The 20,674-nt window shown below is 29.9% G+C and overlaps 4 protein-coding genes and 1 long non-coding RNA gene across 11 annotated transcripts in view; 3 read left to right on the top strand and 2 right to left on the bottom strand.

The window, feature by feature from the left end:
* Positions 1 to 827: 827 nt before the first annotated feature.
* On the top strand, positions 828 to 2,682 carry LOC108552507 (tRNA (guanine(10)-N2)-methyltransferase homolog). Its single transcript, XM_017907094.1, has 8 exons — positions 828 to 878; positions 955 to 1,200; positions 1,289 to 1,423; positions 1,495 to 1,758; positions 1,822 to 1,960; positions 2,031 to 2,229; positions 2,320 to 2,446; positions 2,521 to 2,682. The coding sequence occupies exons 1-8, from the start codon at positions 834 to 836 to the stop codon at positions 2,680 to 2,682; spliced, it is 1,317 nt and encodes a 438-aa protein (XP_017762583.1). The 5' UTR covers positions 828 to 833.
* Positions 2,683 to 3,170: 488 nt separating this feature from the next.
* Positions 3,171 to 12,251, bottom strand: LOC108552498 (ER membrane protein complex subunit 2). Of its 5 annotated transcripts, none has more exons than XM_017907078.1 (9): positions 11,916 to 12,251; positions 11,542 to 11,699; positions 4,510 to 4,551; positions 4,302 to 4,415; positions 4,068 to 4,218; positions 3,847 to 3,990; positions 3,605 to 3,761; positions 3,414 to 3,509; positions 3,171 to 3,344 (listed from the first exon to the last, which is right to left on the bottom strand). In XM_017907078.1, the coding sequence occupies exons 2-9, from the start codon at positions 11,654 to 11,656 to the stop codon at positions 3,171 to 3,173; spliced, it is 993 nt and encodes a 330-aa protein (XP_017762567.1). In that variant the 5' UTR covers positions 11,657 to 11,699; positions 11,916 to 12,251. The 5 variants fall into 5 exon arrangements, with proteins under 5 accessions (XP_017762567.1, XP_017762568.1, XP_017762572.1 ...); XM_017907079.1 differs by lacking the exon at positions 11,916 to 12,251 and adding an exon at positions 7,084 to 7,129 and having other exon boundaries at positions 11,542 to 11,616; XM_017907083.1 differs by lacking the exons at positions 11,542 to 11,699; positions 11,916 to 12,251 and adding an exon at positions 5,642 to 5,665.
* Snx6 (sorting nexin 6) lies at positions 5,705 to 8,814 on the top strand. Of its 3 annotated transcripts, XM_017907076.1 has the most exons (10): positions 5,705 to 5,902; positions 6,028 to 6,078; positions 6,217 to 6,432; positions 6,514 to 6,635; positions 6,718 to 6,854; positions 6,950 to 7,257; positions 7,332 to 7,514; positions 8,282 to 8,345; positions 8,445 to 8,530; positions 8,606 to 8,814. In XM_017907076.1, exons 1-10 carry the CDS (start codon positions 5,897 to 5,899, stop codon positions 8,654 to 8,656), a joined length of 1,224 nt encoding a protein of 407 aa, XP_017762565.1. In that variant the 5' UTR covers positions 5,705 to 5,896; the 3' UTR covers positions 8,657 to 8,814. The 3 variants fall into 3 exon arrangements, with proteins under 3 accessions (XP_017762565.1, XP_017762564.1, XP_017762566.1); XM_017907075.1 differs by lacking the exon at positions 5,705 to 5,902 and having other exon boundaries at positions 5,912 to 6,078; XM_017907077.1 differs by lacking the exons at positions 5,705 to 5,902; positions 8,282 to 8,345; positions 8,445 to 8,530; positions 8,606 to 8,814 and adding an exon at positions 7,886 to 7,925 and having other exon boundaries at positions 5,912 to 6,078.
* Positions 12,252 to 15,441: 3,190 nt separating the features above from the next.
* Positions 15,442 to 20,674, bottom strand: part of dpr12 (defective proboscis extension response 12) — a 67,125-nt gene continuing 61,892 nt past the window's right edge. The window contains exons 3-7 of the mRNA XM_017907084.1: positions 19,218 to 19,408; positions 18,940 to 19,101; positions 18,395 to 18,529; positions 16,285 to 16,495; positions 15,442 to 16,175 (exon numbers count right to left, since the gene is read on the bottom strand). Of these exons, the coding sequence (XP_017762573.1) occupies positions 16,063 to 16,175; positions 16,285 to 16,495; positions 18,395 to 18,529; positions 18,940 to 19,101; positions 19,218 to 19,408 (812 nt within the window). The 3' untranslated portion in view covers positions 15,442 to 16,062. The remainder of the gene's footprint in view (positions 16,176 to 16,284; positions 16,496 to 18,394; positions 18,530 to 18,939; positions 19,102 to 19,217; positions 19,409 to 20,674) is intronic.
* On the top strand, positions 18,536 to 19,007 carry LOC108552500 (uncharacterized). The gene is made up of 3 exons (XR_001890557.1): positions 18,536 to 18,590; positions 18,658 to 18,840; positions 18,953 to 19,007. It is a non-coding gene; the product is annotated as an uncharacterized LOC108552500 (long non-coding RNA).

The following is a 20,674-nucleotide window of genomic DNA, read 5'->3' as shown; positions in this document are numbered from 1 at the left end:
TTCTTAATTATGAAATAATTTTTAATTAATAATATTGTCCAAATAATTATTATTAATATTATAATTTAATAAATATTTTTTAGAATAGTATCATGAATAATAAAATTAATTCTATCTTTATCTTATAGTTAATTAATGTATTATAAAACAAGGTGTACAATTCTATTCTAATAAGTGTTTTATATATTAAGAGATAACAATAATAATAGTGCAACGACATAATTTTTCAATAATAATCGACTTACTATATTTTATTTATCTATGGTTTCGACTAAGCATGCGCATATAATGTGAACAACATCTTTTTGTGTTGATCACGTTGGTTAATGTCTAGATCATAGATCTTATGTTATTTGATGTTAAATGATGTTTATATTTACATGAATAATTTGGTCGAATTAATTAATAATTTAATCAATATGTAATAATGTACATTAAAATTAAAAATTTTATTTTCTACTTAAAAAGAACTAAATGAATTAATAAATTGAAAAATTTTATGTTACAAATGTAAATGATAATTTATAACTTAAATTTTTTAATTACATTAAAAGTTCATGTAAATCATTATAAAAGAATATTTCAGTATTAAAATATATGTAGTATGCTACTAATATAATATCATAACATAAATAATGTAATTTGAATTAAATGTAAATAAATTTATAGCAATAAACAATGAATGGCCAGTGGAAAAAATATATGTTTTGGTTTGCCCAAGAACATACCGATTTTCGTATTGCAGTAAGTATTTCTATATTAAATTTTTATTTTCATTGTACATAATATTTTTACATTTATTTTTTTTTTAGGAAATGGAATCTATTCTTAATATGTTATGTATAAATACTTATATTCATTCAAAATTAAAGAAACATGTAAGAAAATATAATTATTGTATTAATTAACATAATTTGATACATTTATTTATGTTATCAATAATTTTTGTCATAGCCATATTGGATAGTTAATTTACCTTCAGAAATTATGGCACATGAAATTTCAAGCAGAGCTGTTTGTGTCCGATTTTGTATAGAATTATGGGCTAATAGCAAAAATGTTGAAGATTTACATAATAAGTTAAAAACTTATCCAATTTCAGAAATTAATAAATATGCTGGACCACACAAGTCTTTCAAAGTAATAGTTGAAACATTTTGTAAACACTTTTCACAAAGTGAAAAAATAAACAAAATTGATGTATGTATATAACTGAATTATGCTTTGTAGAATAATAAATGTTTTTATAATAAACAAACATTATAATATATATTGCATTATATGAAAGTCTTTTAGTTATTTGCCATTGGAAGGACCAGTAAGATTGAATAATCCAGACACAACATTGTGTTATATAGAATTTTATGGATTAGATCCTAATAACATTCCTAAAGAACCATACGAATTGTTTTTTGGTAGATGGGTAAGTATTTTTATATTATATTATAACATTATACCATTGTGTGTATGTTATAGTTTATACTCAATTTTTAGATCACAAGTGGGCAAAGAGATTTAATCCGAAAATTATCATTGAAAACCAGAAAATTCATTGGTAATACATCTATGGATCCTCAGTTATCATTAATAATGGCTAACCAAGCTCAAGTCCAAAAGGGAGACATTATTTTTGATCCATTTGTTGGTACTGGATCCTTATTAGTTGCTGCTTCTCACTTTGGTGGATATACATTAGGAACAGATATAGATTTTCTAATGCTTCATGGGCGTACAAGACCTAGCAGAATATCACAAAAGGTAAAAAATTCAAATTTTGTTTATAATAAATGGCATTAAATTATTATTAAAATAATAATTTAGATAAGGGAAAAAGATGAAAATATTGCCACAAATATGAGTCAGTATGGGAAAAGATCATATTATATTGATGTAGTTGTGTCAGACTTCTCTTATCCTTTATGGCGTTCTGATATGTGCATAGATGCTATACTTACTGACCGTAAGTATAATATTTTTTTACTAATTGTTGGTTTTTATTATAAATAATTCTATTTCTTTATTCATTATAGCTCCCTATGGCATAAGGGAAGCAACAGAAAGGATAGGTACAACTAAACTAAATCCAGTTATAGAGGAACATCAAGCTTCATCTCATATACCATCTAAAATTGGTTACGACTTACCTCAAATGTATAAGGATTTGCTAACTTTTGCAGCCAAACATCTTAAATTAAATGGTAGATTAGTGTGTTGGTTTCCTTTATTTAGGTAAAAGATATTTATTTATTATAAAAAATTATTTATCAATACTACAGATGTTTATTTTTGTAGAATGAAATATAGATCATTACTTTTTAGAGATCAGTATGCAGAGGATCAATTACCAACACATCCATGTTTAGATTTAATAGCTAACTCAGAACAAGTACTTAGTAATTATACTAGTCGCAGATTATTGACTTATAAAAAAGTAAAAGATCCAAAGGTGTGTATAAATAATTATTCTATACAATAATATTAAACAATGGTTTGATTTAAATCTCCGATTTTTTCTGTCAGGAATCAGATGAGATAATTTCTAGTAATTTAATCGATTTCCGAGAAAAATATTTTGCATTACGAAATGAAACTAGAAAGGAAAAACGAATGAAGAAAGCTGTAGAAAAAGCAAAGGAAAGAGAGCTGTGGGAACAAAATAATAAAGAAAATCCAAAAAGATGATTGTAATTATTTTACGTGTAACAAACATTTATTTTCCTTCAAATTCGTTTGAGACTATAATTTTTATCAAACTGTTGCTTTTTATGACCATGTGTGCATTTCAGAGAAAAGAACATAACATGTGCAAAAATGTGTAATATAATTGTTGATGTAATAACAGGAAAAAATATGAACTGATAATGAAAGAATTTTTACGTTACGAAAAATTATCGAAAAAGTACATTGTGAAGCGTACATTTTCATTTAGTTCTATCATCTTTTTAATAATTAATCCTTAAAAATGATTTAATTAGCAATTATGCTTTACTGTGTTTTGCATAGTAAACATATTAATATATATTCATAAATTTACTTGACCCACTAAAAGACATTTATGTCAAAAGATTTGAATTAAATAATAAATTATATATGCTTATAAACTGTAAAGAGTGAACAGTACATTTACATATTTTACAGTACTTAACATGTACATATATAAATTTATATACTTAAACTTCGAGTTGCAATTGTCCTAGTAATCCTTCCAGTGCTTTAATATTTTCATCTGATACTTTTGATTCATATTGTTTTTCAATTTGATTAGCTGCCCATTCACTTAATTTTATTGCATCTTTCTTTTTAGAAGAAGGGCATTTAGGAGATGTAGCAATGTTATTTGTTGCCTGAAAATTTAAGCTTATAGTAAATTTAATATGGTAATATACCATATTTTCAAAAATGTCAAATTTTACCAATAGTAAACCATACAAAGCTCTAATATTATTTGGATTCAATCTTGCAGCTTGACAAAAGTATGCTTTTGCTAATTCCATGTTTTCAAATCCACCCTAAATATAATGTAGTAAATAGTAAAATAAGTAAATGTTTATTATTTTTATGAAATTTAAACTTCAAATATTGCTGATGAAGAAATTTTTACTACCTGAGAATATTTTATTTCAGCATATCTTTGATAAATTAAATGACTATGTGGATTGTGCAATATGAGTTCTTCCATACAGAAAGCAGCTTTAGAATATTCTTGTTCTTGTAAATATAGATCACATAATTCATGCCATGCTTCTTGGTCACTCATAAATCTATGGTAAATAAAATAAAATGTCAGCGATTAATATAAGAAAGTAAAAACCTAAAACATTAACAAAATTTCATTTAAATACTGACTTTTTCAAATATTCTGTAAGCTCCTTAATAGCTTCTGGTATTCGACCTTTTGCTTTTAATATAGCTATACGTCTTTTTCTTGGTGCTGCATTAGTTTCATCCCTTTTTATTATAGAGTCCAAAATTTGTAATGCATAATCATACCTATAAAAATATTTTACCTCTTTTATATGGTATAGACAAACACAACATACAATAATAGTTGCATAAATATATGTTACATTTCCACAGCTTCCAGGTACATGGCATGATATTTGCGGACTCTTAAGCTGCCAGGAAATTCCCTATTTAGTATCTTTATACAATAATCTGATAAAGAAAGATGCTCACAATCCAATGCTGCTATGCAGACTTGTTCCACAACTAGATATTCTATTTAAAAATTATATACATACAATTATTATAAAGATAATTAATATTATTAAAGATTTTAAAAGAAACATATCTGATCATACTTTCATTGCCAAGTTGATCAATTTTTCCCATTAATTTGGACTCCCATAAATCAACTACATCTTTACTTCGTCGTTCACCATCTTCTCTCCATGTTCTAAATAGATCACGTACTTCTAAATATATAAAAAGTTACACTTAATACAATAAATACTCCGAAATTAGATTTGAAATGCTATAAATTATTAGACTATATTTTTATTAACTTACCCTTCCATGAGAATTTATCATATGGGCCTGCCATTGTTAAAGCTTTAAAAAATAATGGTATAATATTATAGATTGGCATATAAAATATATTAAATAATATTTATTGTATGATATAAATACAATGATTCACGATAAATTCAAAGCGGAAGAAAACATGAGAAGGTTAATTAATTATATGCTAAAAGAATTTATTTTATTTTATTTTTAGAATATTTTTTTATATAATGACAAATATTCTTTAATATCATAAATTTTATATAAATGTACATATTATATAAATATGATATAAATATGTTGGTCATGAATTTGTAAATACATGACTAACTCTTTACTATAACCTAAATAAATAAAGGATAAAGTATTAAAGAATATATGTCAAACTAATGTGTAGAAAAAAAATATTAAAATAAATTACAAGATATTAGAACGAGTATGTACTTAAAAGTTTATAATCATTGTAAAACACTTCAAATAAATTTGGAACTGTAGTGTCATAATTTGTGTAATAAAATCTTAGCACATATTTCAAACTTACAAAAGAATAGTTAGAATAATATAAATAAATTTACGATAAAATAGTATTTGAAACTAATGTACACGTAACTGTAAATTAAATAGTTGACTTTATAGATTACACAAATCGAAAGAATTCTAACAACTATCAGAAACTAATACAAGGCTATATGGATAATTATTCGACGAGAAATCTAAAATATATTACTTTTTAAATTGTTAAATAAGTGAAAAATATAAAAAATAATATATATTTTATTACATACATTTACAAAAAATATGCATTCATATTATTATATTGTTATACTAAAGAAAAGATGGTTAACATAAAATTCATTAGATTTGTATATAACTTAAAAATATTTTCAAACGTAAATAACAAATCCTAACATTACTTTAAAAATGTTGAATGCTGTAATTAATATACTAATTCCATTTGTTATTTACGAAATGTAAAATTATTATGAACAGACAAATTATTTGTTTTTCAATAGAAATTTAATGATAAATGTTATTTATATGTTTCTTAAATATAGTAAGAACATAATTTTAAATTTGTCAGAACTTTATTTTATTCATTTTCTAAATATTTTAATTATATTTTGTTGTTTTTTCTCACAATTATTTAATATGTGTATATGTGTCTCATTTTGACATTTATGAGTTGATTAAGCACATTTTACTAGTGGAAAATTTTTAACTAGTAATTATTTAAAAAAATATATATATATATGTATATACATAAGTGAAAAGAAAATAGGTTTATTTTAGTATATAAATTAACTTTCAAACTGTACAATTAAGATCGTTATCGGTTTAATTCTTATAGTTGTGTACTATGAAATAGGAAACGTGTCAGAGACGCTTGGACGCCATGATGGTAGGTGGAACCTGTTATCACTTATCCACCAATCTGTCTTTCCAACAAATTTAATACTGTGCAGTTCAAGTTTGTTTTATTGTAAATATTCTGTACATAATTCTTAATTAAATAAAATGTTTCAGGACGGCATATGTGATAGTGCCGACATTTTAAATAACATTCCTCCTAAAAAGGTACTTACATCAGTTTTCTTCTTCTTTCTTTTTATTATATTAAATAAAATTTTGTAAGAAATCTAATTTTTTTATGTTTAATATCATTGATTACATTTGTGATTTTGTTATTCTAAATTTAAAAATTTGTATTTGCAGACAATTCATGCTGACAATGTAGATCTCTCTGATAAGTCATTACAAGTGGATATTTCAGATGCCCTTAGTGAAAAAGATAAAGTGAAATTCACTGTACATACAACAACCACATTACCGGAATTTCAGAAACCAGATAATTTAGTTGTAAGACAACATGAAGAATTTGTATGGTTACATGACAGATTTGAAGAAAATGAAGAATATGCTGGTTATATTGTATGTTTGTTCTCCGTTTTGTCTATGTTAAATACATAATTACAATTTTAAATAATATGCAGAAAAAATATACATTTTTAGATTCCTCCTTGCCCACCCCGACCAGATTTTGATGCATCTCGTGAAAAATTACAAAAACTTGGAGAGGGTGAGGGTAATATGACACGTGAAGAATTTAACAAAATGAAGCAAGAATTGGAGGCGTAAGTTTTATATAAAAACTTTAAAGCATACTACATTATTAATATATTAAAAATATAAATTTGTATATTGATATTTTTACAGTGAATATTTAGCAACATTTAAAAAGACTGTTGCTATGCATGAAATGTTTTTAACTAGATTAGCACATCATCCAGTTTTTCGCAATGATCATAATTTAAGAGTCTTTTTGGAGTATGATCAAGATCTTTGTGTAAGAGGTGAAATTCATATTTATTCTTTAAAAAATTTTGTATTATTATCAGTTTTATTCTCTTGAATATAAATAAGAAGTATAGATTCCTTATCTTTTCAGGAAAAAATAGAATGGAAATGTTTGGTGGTTTTGTAAAATCATTTTCCACTACTACAGATGAATATTATTTGTCTGCAACAGTAAAAGATGTAAATGATTTCTTTGATCAGGAAATGTCATTTTTACAAACTTACCATCATAATTTAAAAGAAGCAACAACTCGTGCAGATCGGCAAACAGCTAAACATAAAGATGTAGCAGATTCATACATTAAAATTTCTACAAATCTTTTACAGCTAGCTACAACTGACACATGTAAATTGGAAAGATTTTTAACAAAAATTGCAGAAATGTTTGAAAAGTTAAGGGTAAGATTTTTTAACTTAATTTATTTAATTTTTATATTCTTATTATTTATATTTGTAATGTTACAATGTAATAGAAAGTAGAAGGACGAGTAGCGTCTGATGAAGATTTAAAATTATCAGACACTCTACGTTACTACATGAGGGATACAGCTGCAGCTAAACGGCTTTTGTTTAGAAGGTTAAAAGCTTTACATGCATACGAATCTGCAAACCGTGCTCTTGAGAAAGCTCGTGCCAAAAACAAAGATGTTCATGCTGTAAGTACATTACTTTAAACATTTATAACATTGTAACGTTTGTAATCAACGTGTACATATATGTTATATCTATTTTATCTATCAAATGTATGTATATGTATAGTTATATGTAAACTATGCAATGTTCAATTAGTATCTAACTAAAAATTTAACTTTTTTGCTCATCAAGGCAGTGGAGGTTACTGAGGTGTGTTTTTCTCTGTTTGTACGTTTGCCGCCTTGTTGTAGTGCATAATAATTATAAACGTCATTTTTAGTTTAAAGAAAGAAAAAAAAAATGTGCAAGGCTGTTAATGTTAGAATTGTAAAATACTTTATAAATTGCATAGTAATTATATTCTACTTTTAAACGTATTGAAATATTTTCACAGGATTTATATATTTAGTATTTGTTGAAGAAAAAAGGCGCGATTGGAACTAGGATGTGTTTTAGAGTATTATTTAATTAAACATGCATGGAAATTTGCATGAACATTTATTTTTTATATTGATATTATTTAACTGCGAATAAAAAGATAAAAAATTGTTATAATAAAAAAAAGTAATAAAAAAAGGCAATGACTGTGGAAAGTCTATCTTGTAAAATGAAATTATAAAAAATATATACTATTTTAACATAATATAATTGTATAAAATTGCATGTTTTTGTTTTTTGTTTGTAGAATTGTTCAATAAAAAAGAACTGTTGATATTACAAAAAAAATTATAATTAATAGTACTGTTCATTTATCTGGAGATTATAATTATTTTTGGTTTTGTTGATTTAGGCGGAACAAGCTCAAACAGAAGCCTGTGAGAAATTTGAACAAATGTCAGAAAAAGGAAAAGAAGGTAAAGAATAATATTGTATATTTTTTTACTTTATTTATAATAATTAATTAATAATAATGGATCACAATGAATAAAATAATATATTAATTTCTGTTATAGAATTAGTGGATTTCAAAACAAGGAGAGTAACTGCTTTTAGAAAGAATCTGATTGAATTAACTGAACTTGAAATAAAACATGCAAAAGTAAGGATATTTTTATTCTTCTTAAATATGTCTTTTTATACAGCAAGATTTAGAAATATTTTATTTTGTTTGCAGGCACATGCGGAATTGCTCAAAAAATGTTTAACAGTTTTACGAGAAGAGTGATCCAGTTTTATAACTCTCGTTACAAAGATTACCGTGTAATCTATATAAAGATAACAATCTATTTAAAATTATAGCAATGTAATGGTACTGTAAAATATATATTTTTTGTTATCTAGATTTATATTATCTGAAAAGAAAAATCGTATTATCAGCTACAAAAGGGCTCCATATAAAATTAATTTGTATTGCTTAACATTTTCAGGTTATATAAATTCATGTATTTGTAATCATTTATGCTTAAAAAGCATTTATCTTTTATGTCATTTAACATTTTTTCACAAGTTGTTCTATTTTCAGAGCAATGTAATCGATATATTGGCTCTGATTGAGTTCTTTTGTAGATTTATATTAATCTCTTATAAGGCATAAGATTCTTTACATTTTACATATGTCATAAGCATGTATGAGGTGTTTTTTAATATGTGCTATATTCAGGAAATAAGAGATTCGTGATGTGGAAAAGAGATAATTGAAAGTTGCATGTATATTTTTGAAAAAGAAAGTAATTAGAAGAAAATGGAAATTTTATAAAAGTTATAAAATTCAAATATCTAATAAATATTCGAACATTCATGTGTATATAAAATATTGAGAAACTAAATATTGTAGAAAATATCGATGTTGTATATTTTAATTTTATTATTAATAATTAAGAATAGTAATTATATTATAAAAGTACCACTAATCACATTTTTATTTGTGGAATCTTTTATTTCCAAAATTTATCACATTTTATGAAACGTCTTGTATATAACGATTCTATATATACAAGAAAACACTTAAGTAATTATGTTGCAATTAAAGCTTAAAATAAAATCAATTATTCATTTATTCTAATGATATAAATAATGAAATCTGTAGTGGTAAAAAAGAAAAGATTTTATTTCTAGCGGTGTTTCTTTTGTATCTTTTAAGCTAATTAAAAGTTTATTATAAATTAGCGTACACGAATTTTTAAAATTTTTATATTACACATTAACACGTTGTACACTACACTGTTAAATCAATTTACATTATTTTGTTTGTTTAATAAATTAGTCACGAGTAAAGGGACCTCAAAATTAGATAATTATATATCATCTGATTGTACGCGTTTACTATTAGAATCATTGAAATCTGCCAAAGATAAAAATTAAAAAAAGAAAAATAAAAGTAATTACAAAAGAGTAAATATATAGACAAAGATTTATGATTTTATTACTTTGGAATATTCTCTTCGTTATTATACACGACTGCAAACATTTGCTGAAAAAATTGTTGAGTGAAATTTATTATTTAAGGCCTTAAAAATTAATTTAAAATATTGCCATAGTGATCTACATACCATTATAGTATTAATAAATTGTATGTCTCAGAATTAATAGAATATTACACTGATTTGCTTATCATGCAATGATGATTTTCATATTACATTATTACATATACATAAAAGATAAATTTTGTGAACACTTTGTTTTGAATAATCATGTAGAAGTTTCTTGTAATATATTCACCTTTTGTATTATCTTATTCTAGACAAAAATTGGTAACTATCTATGTCTAATAAACAATATTTTATAAATTAATAATATTTAATTTTTTCGAAAAGATTTGTATCAACGAATAACAAATGAATCCGTAATTTTTTTAAAATTTTTTAATTTTTTATAGTATACTATTCGTTAATTTTAATCATTTTAAATCATTCAGAAAATTTTTATTCTGCATCAATGAGCACTAGATAAGATAAAAATCGAAAAGGAAGGTTGTTTAGAGCTATTAATTTAATGTCTTTTGTTTTTAATTTTGTATTATTAATGAAATTCTAGGAAATTTAATTTTTAGTTCATATTCTATAAGGTATGAAAATTAAAAATTATATTGTACCTATATTAATATACTCGTATATTCAATTTTCTGACAAACATAAAAATACTTTTTAAATTTATTAGTATTTATCCCATTTATTTGTTTCTATCGCAATTTTTTAATCTTTTTTGTACGTTCTTAAATTTCCATTTAAATTTTAGTCTGTCATAATTTTAACTTATATTATTTGTAATTATTATATCTATTATTTTTATTATTTTTTTAATAGAGATTGCATTTTTTATCTTTTCGTTAATGTTAAAATTAGTAAAAGAATCTTTCATTCTATTAGCTGTATTTAATTTCATTGGGAACTTTTGATTTGCAATATATTACTGTTATGATTATATCTAACTTCTTTGATTGATCGAAATAGAGATATATAATCATCTAAATACTTTATTTTGTTACGAATTTTGCAATTTTTCCAAATTTCCGTGTGTTAATTTATATCTTCAAAGAAAACAACACTTGGCAGAAATGGACTTCTTATTCTTATAACATAATTAATCTCTATCTTTTATCTTCAAATTAAAATAAACCTTTATTCTAAAAATTTTCAATGATTACCATGACATAACTATTTTAAGAAAATTACCAATTAATTTTTTTATACCAAAAAAAGAAAGAATGTCTGCTGATAAAACCAACTCGTTTATTTTTCGTTGTGCTACGTCTTCTTTCTTTGGCGGAAAGTTAAATAGTATTATGACAAAAAACCATCGAATTATTGTTGCTGTTATTAAGTTGTCGAACATTCGTGTATTATGACGTGAAATATTTTTTGTTTCACAAGTTAAACATACGTCGGAAGAATTCTTTGTTTCAGTAATAAAAAGGAAAGAGTAACAACAAAAAAAAGAATACAATGTGATATAACATAAAGCATTATCCATGTAGGAAACCTTATAATATTGACATTTTTTTGGCATATCCTCTTCGTTCCATCATAATTCAAATATTGCATAGAATATTAAATTATAAACGTGTGTTTTTTGTGCAAATGTTATTGTGTAAAGAAAAAATAATAAGCTCACCTCTTCTTTTCTTGATGAATAATACAGCTCTTCTTAACCAGAAATATCCAAATTCACTTGAGATGCAAGAAAAAGAGTTCCGGGAGATACGGGGATAATGGTACAATATAAACATTGAATTATTACCTGTTATATTTCATCAATGTATTCCCAACAACCTAGAGAGGAGAATCAAAAATTGATCAGTGTCGTCGTTGGATCGTTTTTTTATCTTTTATTTTCAAAACCACCTTCGTGTCTCGAATTGGTTAAAGGAATTCGAGATCTTTGAGAGAAGTTAAGAACTCCTGTGCCAATGAATGCCACAGAATGCATCGGCTAAGGACTCTTCAACTTTATTAAGATTCGTTGAAATTTTTTTTGAACGAACTCACCTTCGGTGTTTCGTCCGATCACAGGGACAGTCAGTAAATATCAAGGGATTGTTCTCTTTTTTGTTTCATGAGGAACACCAAAAGTAAGTAAAGCCGACAAAAAACTTGCAAGAGTTTCCTTGTATTGATTTATGAATGAATGAAATGATACACCTCTATGAGGGAAGAACACATTGCCAGAAGTTTATTGATCGGCTTTACTTGGCTTGATACGATTGAACAAAACCGTTTCCTAAGTACGGTTCCAGTGTCATAAAATTTGTCCTTTTTCAAGCTTTTTTAATGAATCGGTTTATCACAGTTGATCACTGTGACAATCAATTTCTTAAGGAAGCAATAAGCTATACGTATTGGCTTATTGTCCATTTCGTATTATCTTTCACACATTGTATCTTTGAGATACAAATGAATTTTGAAGATAAATTTATCGTTCAACAAATCAGCTTCTCGTCTAATTATCCTTTTCACATTCGATACTTTTTTCACGTTTTATAATATATTTACGTATATGTTCCGCTTATACACGCAAATCTTTTTGATCGTAAACCATCTACAAACCAACTGTATTTGCTTTATAATTAGGACGACGTAATTGGTCTTTTATAATAATCAGACTTATATTACACGCATGCAATCACGAACGCAGGTACACGCACGTGCAGATTTCGATGATTTATTTATGGAACTAAAAGATATTGTCATCGAGACCTTAACGAAGACAATTGCTACGTGGTTCAAAGATATACTTCTATATAATTTCTTTCTTTCATTTTCTTTCATCTTCCATTCTTTCGTTCTCATTTTCTCTGACAATCCTCTCTTGATTTTTTATCGTTGCGGTTTATGAAAATTCGATAGAGCATAATACAGACACCAAAGAGTCGATATTTTATATTGTGGATTTTATTAAAATTCGATTTCAACGGATTTGCGAATAAAATGTTCGAAATAATTGGAGACAAAGGTTCGTAAGAAGGCGGGCGAAACGTTAAGCAACGTACGAAAGTATTTCCTTTTTCCTTATTCATCATGTCGTGTGTATGTGCGCGTATGAGTGTTCTGTATGTGTGTGTCTCCTGTGTGTCTATGTCGAATTACGTAACGCCTATCTAATTAAAAAAATCTGACAAACGACATTGAATACCGATAACATGTCGATTTTCATTCTCCTTTTACACAGCAAACTTAACCTACAAAACATCATAGGTGAATTACGTGTAACGCTGAAGTACACAGAGATTTTCTATGGCAGATATACTATCGATGTTTCGAGATATACACACAGAATGCGTAAAATCGTGATCGAATTGTTTCGAGTATTAAAGTCTTATCATTTATTATCCTACTGATCTTATGTCTTTATTGAAGTTGTTACTTACTTTGAAAGAGATCAAGTCGTTAATTTCTTTTTCTCTCTCTTTCTCTTGCGTTTATGCGGTCATATTTATTATCCTCTAGAAGATTTTTCAGATGAAATTGAATCGAAGAGTGATCGATATTTATCGTCTCTTCGATTATTTTCCTAACGCGTACAAGGTTGCTTCTCTTGGTTAGTTCAACTTAGTTCATAAATCTTGACCGGAATTATTAGAGTTATGATCGATTACCTTTTGAGGTCTTTCTCATATTTTCATGTTCAATGTTTAGAAGGAATGTTTTTAAATAAAAAAGAAATACAAATTTTCGATTAAAGTATCACTTTGCAAATAATTTCACGACGATGGATTTACAACGTGAAAGCAAAAATACAAGTGAATGAATCGATAGAATCAGGTTCGTGTCTCCTAGCTTCTTTTATTATACTTTTCTTTTTTTCTTTAGACTTCGTTCATTGTCTACGTCTCTCTTTATCCAATCGATGGCAGTGTCACGCGATACTCACGCGATCTTGTTCACGTGGATTGTTACTTGGAATAAGAAAACTTCGTTATATATATTCAGAGTTTCTAGCTAATACGCAGATTTGTTTCGAACAGTTGTAAAATCGAAATTTATGAAACGTTTAGTCCGAAGGTCTTTCTACGTCAAGCGGTATGGCAGTTTTTCTCTTGCCCTGGATTTTATCACACTTCTGTTATATTTCTAGATATAATACACTTGTCGTTTGATCCTTGTTTTAACCTTCCGTCTGCATTTAAATTCTAGCTTTACGCGACTTCTTTCTTTCCTCATTCCTTTCTATTGAATTTTTATTCTTTCAGGACAATGACAAATCTTATTTTCCACGATATGTAACGTTGACCTTGTGCCATTTAAAAATAATTGTCAAATGCAGACAAAATGTTGGTAGGTATACAACAGTTCCTACAGGAAATTGAAAATTAATGGTAAATCATGCAAAGAAATATCGAGCTTTTTTTTATCATTCACAATATTTTTTACCCTCGGCTTATTTTAAACAAAGAATAATTAGAGATACATAATATGTATGTCATACAATGATTCGTGTAACGATACCTTGGGGGTAAACAAATTGGTATGGAACACCGATACGACGTCGATGTGTTTACATACATGTTGGATATACCTTATTAATATATTTTACATTTGCCGTTTTAAACCCTGCATCGTTTACTTTACACCCCGTTAACTCGCTCGTTATATTCATAAATATTACGTTGATACTCAATTTCTACCCTTCATAAAAATCTCAAGTGAAATCTATTAAGAATGATATAAATTATTTAAGGATCATGTCATTCGAAGAATTTTGTATTGTTCACTGGACATAACCAATGCTCGTCGCAAAGGAAAATGTAAGAAATGCGCACATGGAATATCGATCTTGCGATTATGGGTTGCATGTATGAAACTACAAAAGGTAGGCTAGATTCGCGGCAGATAAAATGGAATTGAAACGTCCTGAGAGGTGATTAATTACGAGAACGGTACAAGAATCGAACTAGATGGGCCGAGGGTTGTTAAAAGGTATGTAAAGTCCCGCAAATACGTTGCGATACTTGGTAACACCGTCAATTTCAAAACTTTGGTTCACTAACACCACGATTCGCTCGTGTCTGTTGCCATATCTCATCGTCGTTTGTTCAATGAAAGCGGCGCAAAACTTGGTGGAAAACTGCCACAACGGAGAACTGTTGCTCACGACCGTAAAACGGAACCGGGGAATCTATCGTAACTTTTTAAAGAGGATAAACCCGGTACGTGAGTTTAAATTGACGTGACGCTAGGATTCGTATTGCTTTCGTGGGGTATCGTGATTAGCTCATTTCTTTTACCGAGAAACGATGTGCCGCCGGTTTCGTAAAGACTTCAATGGAACGGCTTAAGAACAACCGAATATGTAAAAAATTTCACTGCTATATAAAAACTGACACGATCACAGATTTGGTATTCTTCGTAGTTTAATATAATAAAAACAAATCGTTTTTGTTTAAACAAATTTATAACGAACAAAGGTATAGTATACTACGAACGTTAACGATAAGATCCTATTTATAATATGTACTTATGTTTATTGCACTTTATTCCTTCAACTAAGTCTGTGCTTTGATTTTATTCACGCCCCGTTCACTTGCTACGGAAAATTTTATTTTCCGAAACATCATCCGTGTGATGGAAGGAAATTTGCGTTATTTAACGTTACTTTATATCTTTTGTAGATGGAGATATACGTAACCAGAAATTGGGGCTGAAGAATGGAGCAGTCTTAGGATAAGGGAGAAAGAGGAAGAGAAAGAGAGAGAAATTCGCGATTATTCGTGAGTATCTTTATAATTTCGGTCACACGTTAATGAACATATGGACACGCAGAACGATCTACCATGAAAATCTCGTATATTGAAATAATTCAGCCGGCGGCAATCTCGGCAATGAAACAGAAAAGAAAAAAATTACGATGTGGAAGATACGATGAGACTCAACGATTGTACGAACGCGGCTAATTGAACGCAATGAAAAGGAAGGAAACGAAGATTTACAAAGACGATATGGAAATTGAACCGCGAAGAGAAATGTACACAAAGGATGAACGTAGAGAAAAATCAGAGATCGCGTGGTATGACGAGATTCCAGCTTTTAAAAGGGAAAGAAGGAGAGTGAATAGAGGGTTAAAATCGCAGAATAGTAGCCTATCTATCACAAACGGAAGTAACGGTATAATAATTATGGACATATCGAAGAGAAACGCTTATCGCATTAAAACGACCTCTATCGCAATGGTGACAATTAGTACTAGCAATTCACAGGAATTTTTTTCCGCGGCCGACGTCTTGCGGCGTTGTATGGCTGCCATTTTGTCACCTGAAACATTAAAAGCAATCGTTTAGAAGAATTATTACCTATTTCTTAAAATTAGTTATTTTGTTGGTGAAGAAAGAGAGAAATTTTGGTTTTTAAAAGAATATTCTACCTTCTGTGACAAAGACATAGATGAATGCCGGCTTGGTATTCGAGGATCTGCACGTATAATTGCCAGTATCCGATTCCACCGCTTGGTGAATCGTCAGTCGACTCTGAGTCGAATTGGGGTTGTTTTGTACCGTTACGCTGCCTCGCGTGGTATCGTAATTTATCATTCGATTATTATGATACCAGAAGACATACTGCGGCGGTGTTGGACTCTGAAATCGTAAGGATAAATCATATACCATATCGTAAAGACATTATTTTTTATACAATTTTCAGATTTTTAAGTATTCGATGCTATACAGTGACACATAAGGATCAATGTGGATTTTTAAATAAATATGTATATGAATACATGCCTAATGACGAGTAATATTTATTTGTCACATTATAATCTTAGCTAAAATCATTTTAGTTGACACTGTTGGAAAAAGGTATGAAAATCTAATCGGATAATTTTAGACCTTAGTCAAAAAATACAAATAATTTATAAAACTATAATTATATCTCTACGAAGACTATTTTCAGAGATATAGATTATTTTATTTTTAATATTAACTCTTCCGTTATAAAGACTGGCTAAAGTCGCCTGTCAAACAATCATTCAGTGCCTATTAAAAGAGACTATACTTAGACGCAGAAACTATGGTGTAAATGCAATTATATCGATAAATTCGTTTCTATGAATTTTCTATGAATCAGGTCTATGAAATCGGAGCTTGGTAGAAACATGTCGCTAGGAAGGAAATTATAGAATTCAGTGAACGGTATTTTATATTCCTTTAGCTTCGTGCCAAACGAAACGTCATTTTAATGCGTCCTGGAGCGTCATATCGATTGTCGATACGACAGATAGAAATCTCGTTGTCACCTAGTGTAATTAAGTCTAGCCGGGATAATTGCCGAAACGATCAATAGATGTCGATACAGTGGCAGTTTTGTATTATTTTTTGCACGGACACGTTCAGTAGACGTATTTTGGCGCGTCGTTCTCACCGAGAGAAGAAAAAAGTAACATCGCATAGTGTGTGGCGCGAAACATTTTCGATGCGCGTCTGGTGTCTAGAATCGAGCGACGTTTTTCCCTATGAAACGTACGAAGTGAAATAGAACGTCGAACTCGGCCACTTGTAGCGAATTTCGTGAAACGTGATGTAGACGTCTTCTCCGCTGCTTCAACCGAATATAGCTCGCACGAAAAAACGCAAATCGTTTTTCGATTCGTCGATTTCGTTGGAACGTTCCAAATCGTTTCGAGCGTGCATTTGATCGTGTTGACGACGTTCCGAGCATTATTTTTGCTGAGTTCACATACCCGAGATTATCTTAAGACAATATATAACGTGCTTATGAATGCCGTATCTTCTTATAAGGCTCAGAAGCCATATTGCTTTGCAGTTAATACCATCAATTTGGCACGAAAGAATTTCTTAAATGCACTTCCTCGGCATCGTTGTAGACTAAAGGAGCATGCCTATGCGGTAGAGATCGGTGTTCTATCTTCTTTTGTGTTCGTGGACGTATAAGACGCGCGCATTTTCGTCCGGAACCGTTATTCGCGTACGTAGACGCGAGGGGAAAAAAAGCGACTCACTTTATTTTCGTTTCTCGATAGTGTCGAGTTTGCAGCGGCGGCCGGCAATGCCGCTTTAATGTACTTCCACTCTTGTATTCGTGACTAAGCTGTGCCTATTTCACTAGAGGTTTTTCCGCTCTACGCCTGTATGAAGGTACATTGAATGTTCCCACGAACTGCAAGCTGTACGTTTCTATGTACCTTCGTTAAGCGGATGGACTGCATGGCGTGCCTTTATTCAGGGCCGTGGCGTATATGAGCGACACGATTATTTTCACGTATCAATGGTACTGATATAAAATTTTCGCGACCGTATTTATTATTTGCGATAAATCCGCGGTTTCACAACAGATGGCGCTAGGAGACGGGAACCACGTTTTAATATGGTATATATATATACGTACGATGTGTTTGCATGACATGTACCTAACCTTTGCTCGAAAGACTGAATAAGATCGTGTTTATCATTTTGAAACACCGAAGAACGAAACATTCACTGCGTAGAAATGAATGAAGCGTGATTAAAATGTGTTCTTACCTTTTCTATAATGCATACGAGATTTATTATAGATCCTACATCGACGTGATGTTCGCCGCTTCCTAATATAAAAGCTTCCGGTACAACTATGTTTAGATTGACAAAGTGTGATAGTATCCCTGTATTCCTCGCAATCTGCAACGAGAAACGAACGGTGCAATATTATAATCATCACCATATAGAAGATACATGAAAGGTATATTTCAATATAAATTTCAACATTCTTTTTTATCTAGGTTATTAAACCTAAATATGGCTTTCAGTGAGTTTCGTACGAAAGACGTATCTATTTCACTTTGGAAACAACAAGTTCACCTAAACACCTCGTTTGTCCGTTCTCGTGAATTTCTCCTCGTGGTCTCATTAAAATCGATTCGTTTCGAGGGTCGCGAGCACGTTCCAGCAACGAGACGCGCTGGTGAATCCGCCGTAAAGTTCCTCGTGAGGTAAGTACAATTTGATATCACGTATTGCTCATCGCATTAATAATTCGAGATGTCTGATTAAAATAATTTTCCTAAGGGAATAATTAATCGTGTTATTACCTGACACTCGTAGGTCCCGTTGTCCCTGTCTTGAACATACTTGATCTGAAGAGTCCAGTCGTCCGAGCCCTCAGGATGCAAAACTTGAAACCGCTCGTCGTTCGTGTACGTGAACGTGGAGCTGGTGAGGACGTGGAAGTCACGTCGTCGTATCCAGGATATCTGCAGAACAGGTACGAAATCGTCGATCAGTTTCTTGCTAGTGTCACACACCGGTGATAAAGCACAGTTTCCATCTTCTTGGTTAAAGACGATGGTAACGGTTGGAAACAACTCACCTCAGCATCGGACACCGTTCTGTCTGCTAAATTGCGAACTTTACAATGTAAGAACGCGGTTCCACCCAACTGTACCGTAGCATTTGAGACAGTATTGTTGTCGTTCGCATCACTCACTCTTTGAAATTCGTCTAGGTTGCTGAACCATAGTGTCTTCCAATCTGACGGTATGCTATATGGTACACGTCGATCTGAAACGATTTTGGAAAAAGGTTCGAAACACTTTAGCTCGTTCTTGCGACAATTTTATCATTAAACTTTGTTGGGTATTCATAAGTTCTGTGAGAGTTTCATGAATTAATTTGTAGTATCTTATAAGATGGCGGGGAACTATCAAAGGATAAAATGAAATGCTGTTTGAAACGGGACTTCTTTCGTTTGTTTAATTCTGTCGTTTAGATTTTACTGTCTTACTTTGGCGTTGCTTAGTGTATAGAGAGAATTGTTCAAAGTCAACATTGTATGAAAACCATGTTATTTTTGGAAAATTGAACGTCAAAACAGATAGCTTGTGGGGATCGTAGAGCGGAAAAGAATCGGTGGATCAAATTGTCGACTTGGGATTTGGAGTCGATTCTCTCATGCGTCGTTCTATAATGTTTTACCCGTTGGACTTTCCAACTAATATTTCATTATAATTACTTTTCTAGAATTTCGAATAATTTGCAATTAGTTTTGCTAGTTTAAAATTGTTTTCATTAATCAACCGAACACCATAAATACTTGGATAAAGATATCAGAAATGATCGAATTCAACATTTCCTGCATAATTTGAAACATTATTTTAGTATAACAGTACATTGCCATTTCTACGATCATAACAGAGATCAATATTAAGAATGAAAGATGTCAACTGTAAGGAACATTTCAGAAGTAGAAGATGTTTACTGCTCAAAGCTGGAGACATGGAGAAATGGATAAACTACTGAGACAGAGGATAATTCGAAAGTAACCGGAGTGCTTTGCTAAAGGGAATAGCGAAGAATGAGGAAAACTGATGGAGTATGCAGAACGGAGTTGGTGTTGGCGAATATAGAAATCCGTAAATGGAAGGAGAGAAAATTGAGGAACGAAGAAGCAGGCGAAAGCAGGGGGGCAGATGGTGGAAGGAGAAGGTGATGGAAGGGTCTAGGCAAAAGACAAGCACTTGAGACTGAACTTTGTGAGCTTTTGAATGCAGGGCATAAGCTACCTGCCTTTTGTTTCCACGAGACAATGCGAAACCTTATACAACGAGACAAGAAGCCGGGTCTACGAGGGAAAGGTGCTCCTACTTTGCTTCGACCAGTTAGTTGGGCAGGATTTTATTCTTTTCTTTCCTTTTTAAGTATTCCCAATTCACAGTCATTTTTGAGTGGGGAGCAAGTGCTCACTAGAGAGAATTTTGCGCGAGGTTAGCGTGCTTTTAGGTATTTTTCTCTGTATCTCCCTCTCTCGCTTTCTTTCCCTCTTTCTCT

Source organism: Eufriesea mexicana, unplaced genomic scaffold (assembly GCF_001483705.2).
Source record: "Eufriesea mexicana isolate 0111107269 unplaced genomic scaffold, ASM148370v2 scaffold6802, whole genome shotgun sequence".
In the NCBI taxonomy this organism is placed as follows: Eukaryota; Metazoa; Arthropoda; class Insecta; order Hymenoptera; family Apidae; genus Eufriesea; species Eufriesea mexicana.
Note: the sequence above shows the minus strand (reverse complement) of the source record. Positions and strands in the feature narration are given on the sequence as shown.